Below are 10,555 nucleotides of genomic sequence, written 5' to 3' on the forward strand. Positions count from 1 at the left end.
GTTTCCGAAGCGGTAGTAGTATCTAGTAGTTATCAGAAATGACATCAAAAAGAATTCTAAAGGTGATTCCTTTAGAATTCTTAAGTGATCACCGCCGCAATTCTCTTGCAACACCATAGTAATCGCAGGAGCGTTGCCGGAATTTAAGGAAGGTGTACGCACTTTTTGAAGGTACCCATTTCGCATCATTTCCTCACTCCATAGCTTAGCTGTACGTAGCAGAAAGTTCCTTGAAAAGCGCACTGTCGAGGAGCGATAATTAGTCAAATTTGCATTAATAAATTCAATATTGATACAATATAATCGATTATTATTAATAATGTATTAGAAAGAAAAATCGTTAAAAATATCTGCGGACCAAAGAGAGAAGTAAGAGAGTAGAGAAAACATTTATAGTATAGATCATGAATTGCATTTATGTGTGAATAAATCGTAGACATAGAATATACTAGTCTTTTCACGATCAGACAGCCCGATAACGCAAGATCAAATTTGATTTGTGAATGTGTACGTTACACTGACCTGTATAAAATACCACTGCACAGGCTGTTCCATATGTTTGAAAGCAATTTATTTGTGATTATTTGAAGCGCCACTCGCGAGCGTCCAGAGAACTAATTGTGACGTATAATACAAATGGCTACGAGAGAAGCGTACAATAATCTGAAGTATTTTTGCATTTTGAATTAATTTCGGTCGTTTTTCGAATTATTTATTCTTCAGGAATCAACGTTATAAAGTACACATTTTTTTTGTAAATAGTTTTCCTAGCTTTAGCTGAGGTTGTCAATACTGGTTTTAGTACCGCAGAGTATCGCTACATGGCCAACAGCGCCAAAATGGCGAATATCAAACAGGCACAAAAGCAATTAGACAGCCTGGTTATAGTAGAGGTAGTGGTTTGATATTGAAAATAATAATGCCAAGAGTGGCTGTTTAAGACTTATCAATTAAAATCGGTTACAGGAATAAGAGATTCGCTTTTCTTTTCTCTCGCACGCTTTGTATGTCCAGACGCTAGTATATTGTAAGGCTACTAAATAAATGAGGGTGAACCCATTTCAATGAATACAAAGTCAAAGTAAACAGTTACTATGGCGATAAAACTTTAAAGAAAAGAATACCATATCTGCTTAATAGTTTGCCAGAGGACATCCGAAATAAATAATAAAAAAATGGAGCTGGAACGAATGACAAAACTGTCAATGCTACTCTCAAGTGGATCCCGCATCAGACCACAAGCCAGACCTAGGATGCGGTGGAGAGACTGAGTCGAGGAAGATATGAGGAGGCTTGGGAAGGAAATATCTTATAGAAGCCAGTGTACGAGTGCCCCCGCGTCGCGGTGTGCCTTTTTGCCTGTGTGATTTTGGCGCGCGCGCAGCGGCCTGTCAATGTGTATTATTTTGCGTGTATTAATAGATTGCTTATAATTAGGATGATATGAGAGAATGTATAAGAAACAAGCTATCAGACCATGTAAAAAAATCTTATAACCAAAATGAGGATCAAAACTTGGTCAGGGCGTAGTGTGCCGTACGGCACTTTCGATTTTGGTGTAGGTATATGAAACATGTAGTGCAAAAAGGAATTTCCTGATTTTGGAAGTTGGCGGCAGAAGTGTACCTAGGTGTATTTTTTTGCGACACCGCTTGATGTATCTTGCAGAGCTTCGCTCTAACGGCAACTACACAGACTGTCACGAAGGATACATTGTCGAAGCAGATAGTTACGAGTAAACCTAATAACAAAACATATGTTTACCTATTAGTGTGTTTAATACATAAAGGCTTGAGTAACAGCTTACCAATTTGAGTAAAAAGTTAAATCAAACAAAAATCCTCAAGATTGGAAAATGTTCAACAAAATTTGATAGCCTATTTTGTACTAAAATAGGCTATCAAATACCTTTTAACCTTTATATATATTATCTATAAACACCTTAATGTTTACGTTAAAATGTTTATCGAAACTGGAACCCCCACTTTTTGTAAAATATTTCGCAATATGACGCTTTAGTTGCTCTAATGTCAAATATAACTACAGATAACACGCCAGTTGAATGCAAAGTTCAGGAATGCGATAGTGCTGTAACCATTTTAATATAATAATTAAATCTCAATATTTTTTCTGCCTTTATTCAACACGCATTTCTAAAACATTTTTCGCCGTTTCTCGTTCTTGGCGATGAATAAAAGCGGCTTTTTTTAACGGAACCTGATGGACTCTGATGTCATTATTAAAATAAAAAAATAACACTGGATCGCAACTTAGTATTAACGCAATAACACGGTAACCGATGACAACGGCACAGCACTACACAGTAGGTGGGCGAGGTATTGCGTGCGGACAGCGGGGGGAGATGCTTCCGCTCTACCCAAGGCATTAAACTCGCGCGCTAATCGTACTTAGATGTTGGTGCCTGTTTTAAACCGTGTGATGCAAGAATGTCATTTAGTGGCAATTTGCTGCCGTAGCAATCAGGCCCAAATTCATTTTTTACTTGCAATTCTGAATTTGTATTTGATACATTCGCTCTTTGGTCCATATTTCTTTCTTTTGTGTTCTTTATAGTTTTAAGAGGAAGTGTTTATGGTGTCAAATCTTATTTTGGTATTGATAAACTAAATATCAAAAATATAAGAATACTTACCACTTTTATGGGTTTTATTGTCATGGGTAGATAATTAGTAATCACTGTTATAGGTCGTGCAGGGATTCCTGCTCTACGTATCATTTTGGGCAACTGGAATCTAGTTGCAACATAGGACTGTTTTGGGGCGTATTGTGAAGGAGCCCCAGATGATTGTTGTTGACTTGATGATGGTTGTTGTGGCGGTATGGCTTGCGGTGCCGGTCCTCGACCCGGTGCTGCCGGCGCGCTCGACTGTTGCGGAGGAGGTGCACCTCTGCCTCGCCCCTGTGATCTTGTTTGTTGTGGTACATTGCTTTCACCTCGACCCCATGGTTGTTGTTGAATAGGTGGTGCGGGTTGCTGCTGTTGTATGGGTGGTGCAAGTTGCTGTTGTTGTATGGGTGGCGCAGGTTGCTGTTGGTGTATGGGTGGTGCGGGTTGCTGCGGGGGTACATGTCCCCATGGTTGTTGATGCTGAGTGGGCGGTCCGGGTTGTTGTGGAGGTACATGGCTAGCGCCATGTCCCCATGGTTGTTGATGCTGAGTAGGCGGTCCGGGTTGTTGTGGGCGTACATAACTAGCGCCATGTCCCCATGGTTGTTGATGCTGAGTGGGCGGTCCGGGTTGTTGTGGAGGTACATAGCTAGGGCCATGTCCCCATGGTTGTTGATGCTGAGTGGGCGGTCCGGGTTGTTGTGGAGGTACATGGCTAGGGCCATGTCCCCATTGTTGTTGATGCTGAGTGGGCGGTCCGGGTTGTTGTGGGCGTACATAACTAGCGCCATGTCCCCATGGTTGTTGATGCTGAGTGGGTGGTCCAGGTTGCTGCGGAGGTACGATGCCGACGCCACGACCACCCGACTGCTGCTGTTGTAAGGCTGGTCCAGGTTGCCGCGGAGGTAAGCTACTGTCGCCTCGGCCCCCTGACTGCTGTTGTTGAAAGGGTGGTCTAGATTGCTGCGTAGTAGGTCCAGTCTGTTGAGAAGGAACTGAGGCTATAGGATTATATCCCATTGGTTCAGTTGAAATTGTCCCTTCTGTTGTATCTTTTTTCTTTTTTCCTCCTCTGCTTCTCTTTTTTTTACCACCTCCGAGTGCCAGGCCATCATCACCTTCTTCTACTGGTTTTGTTGTGGGCTGTTTTTGCTGAGCTGCAGGTGCAGCTACTGCACCCTGCTGCTCTACAGGTGTTGTACCTCCAGCAGCAAGAGATGATGTAGATGGTGTTACCGATGGCCCTGGGTTCTCCTCTAATGTCAAGGATGCAACAGCTTCTGTAACCCCTTTCTTATCTTTTTTTTTACCTCCTGAAACAACAAATGTTTAACAGATTCGGTACTATAGCATTAGACAGTAAAAATATAGCTGTGTGGTCAATCATGCTTAGGTGTTTAGATACTTTTTAACACACTTGTATATTTAATAACACAGACAACTGACGACGCCATCATGTTTTTCTTGACACCTTTGTTAAATGTTCATACTCAATTAGCCAATTACTCATCACATTGAGATTAGACTATTCATTTGACACATGAAAAATATTACGGTTCAGATGCACAAATGCAGCTGTTATTACTCAAAAAAGATATAATGATTAATTGTTACAGGAGCAATTGACAATTTGACAGACTATTAAAAGAAAATAAAAATCTTAATTTTTTAATATTAACTTTATTCAATTTAAGACCAAGACTAAATCTTACCTTTTACCATTTTGTAGTAGTTTCTGAAACAAGACCCATTTATTAGTGCTATATCTCAATTTATTTGGATGGACTGTTTTTAAATTATGGTAGAGTGCTTCAAAAAAAACTATTCAGAATTTTAATGTTTAAGTCAAACATTCTTTATAATCAAAGAGGTTAACAAGAAAATTATCAGTCTCTAGCGACACACCAGAACTTGAACTGCAATGTGAAGTTGTATTGTACAGCTATTGATTAATAGATTTTTTTGTAAACATTGTTAGCCACATACAATTTTTTTTAAATCATTTATATGTCTATATAGACCATGACAGCAATAGCAACATAGAAAATAATTGAGTTGAGTTTAGAGTTAGCCTCTACTTTGAGTAATGCACACACACTAACACAAAGTGTCATACAGATCGCTAGTGTAAGACATAGTTCAACTTTAATGACACTTCATTAAAGTTGTGGTACATGGTAAAACATCTTTGACATCCATAATTAGTCTCACTATTATCTGTTTTGTTTGTTTGCTACTCTCATGACTATATAATTAAATGCAGCAATTTGTGGTTTTTTAAGCCAGACTAAGTTTTTTCTTACAGAGACATCAATTATGGAGTTTTGTGATTGCTTTTTTCTTAATTAAGCAAAGAGCATATCCATGCATACACAAAAACAATAATTGTTGGACGTTTTTAAATTTTACTATCTATTTACCATATAAATTTCACTGAGTTATCCCCATCAAATCTTATTAAGTCAAACCTTACCTAGTCTAGTAAACAAGTGATCAATGCCACTCACAATTACTTGGAATACCTAAGGAAACAAGAATGTTGCCAGCTGTTTAGATAGGTGCACAATTAATTATGTAGATTAATTACTATATGGTCAACCAAGACATAATGTACCCAGAACATGAAAAAATTTGTAAAATTAATGTAGATGTACATAAGGCACATAATACACACGTATAATTCTTCTAGTGAAATTATCTGGAAGAAAATATGGGTGGTGTTGATCACTTGCCTTCATATTACCAATATACTGATTTATTTTCCTGTTATATAAAAACACATGAACAATACATGTTTTTAAAGTGATAACCCTCATTTCTAGGATTAATGCATCCTTCATAAAATTTGAAAAACAAAATTTTATGAAGGATGCAGGTTTCGAACCTACGACCTCTGGCATTCCGTGCCGGTGCTCTAACCGACTGAGCCAACCGTTAGAGTACCTCCTCGTTAAAAAATTCTTTTTGCTTTGTTCAACTCTCAGGTTGTGACTTCATCTACAGGATCTACTTTACAGTTGATAACCTGCTCAACCCCAATATTTGCATATTAGGAAATTGACTTGAGATGTCGCTCTTGTAAATCTAAGCAATATGTTATGTTTTTAAAGTGATAACCCTCACTTCGAGGATGAATACACAAACAAAATTTGAAAAACAAAATTTTATGTACAATGCGGGATTTCATTGTTCATAAAATTTTGTTTTTCAAATTTTATTTGTGTAAAAACATATCATCAAGTAGCCTGTCAAATTTATATTTTGGGTTTGTATTTTGGAGATCATGAAAATCATATTCACTACTATCTCTAGAAAAGTCTAACATAGCAGTGTGGTGTCAATTATATGATGTCTAGTCCCTTTGTAACGCACATGGATAGTTTATCAGCAATTGTACTGTTTATAAAAACAAAATATTGTGTTTTAGCAATTAAAGTGACAATAAGATGGAAAAATAAAGACACTTAACATCATGCACAGCATTATATTAAATCAATAGTTAGTAGCACAAATATATATGGATATTTCCATGTGAAATGATGTGCAAGAGATTTTTATTTTTATTTATGATAGCTTATTTTTGTAAAAAGTCATAATATAATGTTTACAAAAACAAGTGTGTAAGAAGTGTCAAAAAGAAAATTATGGAAGTAATTAAATATAAATAAGTAGTGGATGCTATGGGGTCACAGAGACATGCAATATGTCTCGAGCTGTATGTCAAACATCTTCATCCTGAAAAAAATCTCTTAATATACTAATCCCTTGCCATTAAAACAGTTTTTACATAAGATGTCTTGAATGTTTTGTCGGCAATTCTGTTATGGTTGTGGGAAATCTAACAAAATTTTCCAAATGACTTAATTGCCTACATGGATCTAAAGCAATCGTATGTTCTGTTAGTATAAAAGTTATGTAGTTCACACTTTTAAGCACATTTAAGCATATTTTTCCTAGTGTATTATATACACTGTATATTGATAGATATATTCAGATGCTACTGTAATACTTACAGTTATTATGTGCATATTGCATCATAAAATTATCTGCATTCTGGATAGATTAAACTATATTTTCTTACAATATATGAATATCTCGAAACATACACCAAACTAGATGGTCAGAACAGTTTTGAACACAGTAACAAATTCAGGCTTATTTTACTCAACTAAGTTGTATGTTTAAGAACCTCCAACCCAGTAGGCACATACTATAATCTATATTATATTATATTATTGAGTAATAGGTATTTCCTAAAACATATTACTTTAACGTCTGAGATAATAAAAAATATTTATATTGAGTAGGTAACTGCTAACTTGCTGAAGCAATGCATTTGCAATTATATTTTCTAGAATCTTTTGTTACCCAAAATGTCGTATATTTCGTCATTTAAGCGTCTTCCCTTAAATGACGAAATATACGCGATATAGAACCCGATGTAAAACTGTGTGTGTGAAAAAAAACAAACAATTCAGTTTTTGCAACTACGATATTAAATGACTATAATTTACTAAATGAATAAATAAAACGCAGTAAAAGTTTAGTATCATTATCAAATAAGTAGCAGTAGGTAGGTACTTACAAATAGCAAAACGATGATATAAAATATAATTACACAATTTCAAAGAAATAATTTACACAGAAATCAGAATGCGATTTCAGAATCAGATAGGTAGGTATACGATATTAATTCACTCGAATACTTGTCGAACCTTAGACTATGGATTATACATTGTTTTTGTTACTCTATCTACGTTGTAAACCATTAACCAATGCCCTTTCACGTTTGATACAATATCAACCAAAGAGGATGAAAATGCCACGTAACAACCTCACCGACGACCAACCCGAATAGGACACTCTTAAGTTGGCAGGGGGGTAATTAATTTCGTATTATTTTTTTTGGTTAATTCAATTGTTCTTTATCTGTTCTTCAATGTTTGATCCAAAAAATTTTGATTTTTCAATGTGCCATTTAGATTTATCTTTTGAGACAGAAATCTTTCTCTTTTCTGGACTTAGTCTATGGTAGGGAAGTCCTAATTTCGCTATAAAGTGTGGGGAATCTCCTTGGATGTCAGAGCAATTATCAAGCCTAGAGAAGTAATAAAAGGAGAGGCATTGTACTGCAGTATCTTGAAATGCAAAACAATAATTTGAAGTTATTCAATTTCATTTTGATCTCCAGGTGACCCTAATATGTTGCGTGTGTGATTTAAATAACCTACTGTTTTAAAGCGAAAATCTGTATTTTTCTTTATACTACTCGTTTCTGAAAACGCATTTAATCAGAAATTACATGGCTTGCATTGGATAAAGCTGTAAAAGCCGTTGCAGTGAGAAATATTGCACAGATATATTTACTTAAACATATTTTTGTTTTTTTTTTTATTTTTTTAGGAAATCAAACAGTTTTTATCAAATTATAGTAAAATTCAAATTAAGCACAAACAAGCTTAAAGTTCCATAAAATTAAATACAAACCTAAAATTTCAAAGCAAAAGGACGGTCGTTAAATTTATTTCACAAATATTCACATACAAACTAACATTTACATTGTTACCCACTTAGAATAATAACGCTTAGAACGTGAGTACGCCCAAGCGAAATGGACTACCATTCTATTCTATTCTTCCTACTGTGACTTCTGTGGAAGTGGTAGACCACCAGCTTAGAGTACTTTACTTATCTTAATGGTAGTGATCGGTACTAAAGATTTAAACAAGTTCTATTTTCTTATAGCTGAAACATATACGAAATACGAAGACATACACAAATACAATTACTTATATTATTAAATATAAGTACTTAGTTATATTTACAACTAAATCTTATTTATTTTAATATATTTACACAAAATATATACAAAAGCAGTAAAAACTAGGGAGATGAGACATTTAAAGGAAGTTGGGCGGGAAACTTCAGGAGGTATAAAATTGTACAAACAAGGGCAATTGAAGAATAAATGATGATATTTCCCTCACTTAGACCATATTCACAAAGGGAGTTGTCCTTTATTCTTAGTTTAGCTAAAAAATCTGGAGCACAAGCATGATTAAATCTGACTTGTTAGCACTGATTTCTGGGAATTTTAAATTTGGAGAAACAAGGTTTTTAAGGAATTACAGGTTGTAGAGCTCCATAGAATTTGCTTTTAGAGTTTTTGGAAACTTGCCAAATGTTGGACCAACTCTCATGCATCTTGGGTTTCAGGATGGTGCGCAAGTCATGGGAGAAAATTTTAGAATATTCTTATTACTTGTTTCAGTAGCTGACCTCGCAAGGGTATCTGCATTTTCATTACCAAGGATGCCTGAATGACCTGGAATCCATGCTAAAACAATGTTAATATTGAGGTCGTAGCATTCTTTCAATGATTCTCTTACTTTAAGTATAATAGGAAACTGACTTTTTGACCTAAATGGATTTGATAGTTTTGATTGAAGGCAACTTTTAGAGTGTGAAAGAATAATAGAATTGTTCATGCCATGACACTTAACAATTGAAATTGTTCCAAGTATGGCAATTGATTCCCCAGTGAAAACAGAAGTGATAGATGGGCAGCTGTAACTAATCTACAGCTAATCCATGCTGCAGCACCAACCGGACTCATGTCTGTTTTAAAAGTACCGTATTTAGTAAGTAAGTAGTAGTTAAGTAGAGCATTTTATTAGCTATTATATAAAAAAATATAATAACTTTAATTTAAGAAAATAAAAAAAATCACAGATTTCACGGTGAGATCCAGCCACCAGAAGCAGCGCCCGTACACGAGCATGACGCATGGACCAGTTATCACCTCCCTCGACCATATTTTAGGGAAGGGAATGACCTGCTCCACGTCGCTGGCGCAAGCAGTGGCATTAAAGCGAGCATGATGATGCCTGTCATGAAAACTCTACCAAATAACAAAAGATAATGTTCATCTACATAAGATTTTAGCGATACTCACTAAAATGCCTTTACTTACAATTTGACCACATTGTTTAAATTTAATAATATTGCGATGTAATATTCAATATATTTATTTCCTTAAATTTATTTCATAATGACACTCTTGGTCCTAATTTATTGATGACACGAATAGCTCTTTTCTGCAGTGTGAAAATAGTGTTAGTATTAGCAGCATCTCGTTAGCCAAGTCAAAGTACTTGGTTAAGTTGTCCTTCTCAGCTTTCATGAGGTAGTTTTCATATGGGATAGTGATTTCGACGAGGACAACCTGGGCGCCGGGATCGGTTAACAACCACATTACCATGCTTATACAGGCGACAATAATCCTGCCCGTGATAATAGACCATTCCCTAGAACCAGCGCTGGTACGTATTTATAGTACAAGCTATTATTATTAACCGCATTTTCAACCGACTTTAAAAAAATTGATCTAATAAAAATCCGAAATAGATTATTTTGTTTATTATTTTACTACACATTGTCCAACATCCTTACATAATTGTTTCATTATCAATCACAGGAAACCGTACAAATGTCGTTCTAATTTCTTTAATCCATACAAAAATAATTACTAACAATGTTGTATCAAATTGTATGTTATTTTAATAAATTGGATAAAATAAGGTTTTGAAATAAATAATTACCCTATTACCTTTGGTAAAACTATATCTCTGTTACGGCAACATTTCAGTTGCCACTGTTTTATGTTATGTTCATTCTGATTACGATAAGTTTACTGAAAATAGTTTAATATGGATTAAAAATATTTTTTTTTTGGAAATAATATTTCATACATTATTTGATACGAGCATTTTACAAATTATATTGAAAACGCTAGGTGAAAAGTAATACTTACGCGTGGAAGCTCCGAAGCAAGAAAGAAGGAACTCCTCGATTTTTACATACAAGCTACGGCTTGTACGGTTGTAAAGCACCCGTAAAATAAATAAAATAAGCCTTTATTGCTGT

General features: G+C 35.3%; 1 protein-coding gene and 1 long non-coding RNA gene across 3 annotated transcripts in view; one reads left to right on the forward strand and one right to left on the reverse strand.

Annotated features, from left to right (window-relative positions):
* Positions 1–7,366, reverse strand: part of LOC126965509 (protein argonaute-2-like) — a 49,226-nt gene extending 41,860 nt beyond the window's left edge. Inside the window, exons 1-4 of one of the 2 annotated variants that reach the window (XM_050809148.1) lie at positions 7,215–7,366; positions 4,342–4,364; positions 3,337–3,942; positions 2,654–3,270 (exon numbers count right to left, since the gene is read on the reverse strand). In XM_050809148.1, the coding sequence (XP_050665105.1) occupies positions 2,654–3,270; positions 3,337–3,942; positions 4,342–4,351 (1,233 nt within the window). In that variant the 5' untranslated portion in view covers positions 4,352–4,364; positions 7,215–7,366. Of the gene's footprint in view, positions 1–2,653; positions 3,943–4,341; positions 4,365–7,214 lie in introns of both variants that reach the window. The other variant, XM_050809147.1, reaches the window with a different exon arrangement.
* A 1,548-nt stretch (positions 7,367–8,914) lies between these two features.
* Positions 8,915–10,037, forward strand: LOC126965537 (uncharacterized). The gene is made up of 2 exons (XR_007729551.1): positions 8,915–9,274; positions 9,362–10,037. It is a non-coding gene; the product is annotated as an uncharacterized LOC126965537 (long non-coding RNA).
* Positions 10,038–10,555: the final 518 nt, after the last annotated feature.

This window comes from Leptidea sinapis, chromosome 7 (genome assembly GCF_905404315.1).
Source record: "Leptidea sinapis chromosome 7, ilLepSina1.1, whole genome shotgun sequence".
NCBI lineage: Eukaryota > Metazoa > Arthropoda > Insecta > Lepidoptera > Pieridae > Leptidea > Leptidea sinapis.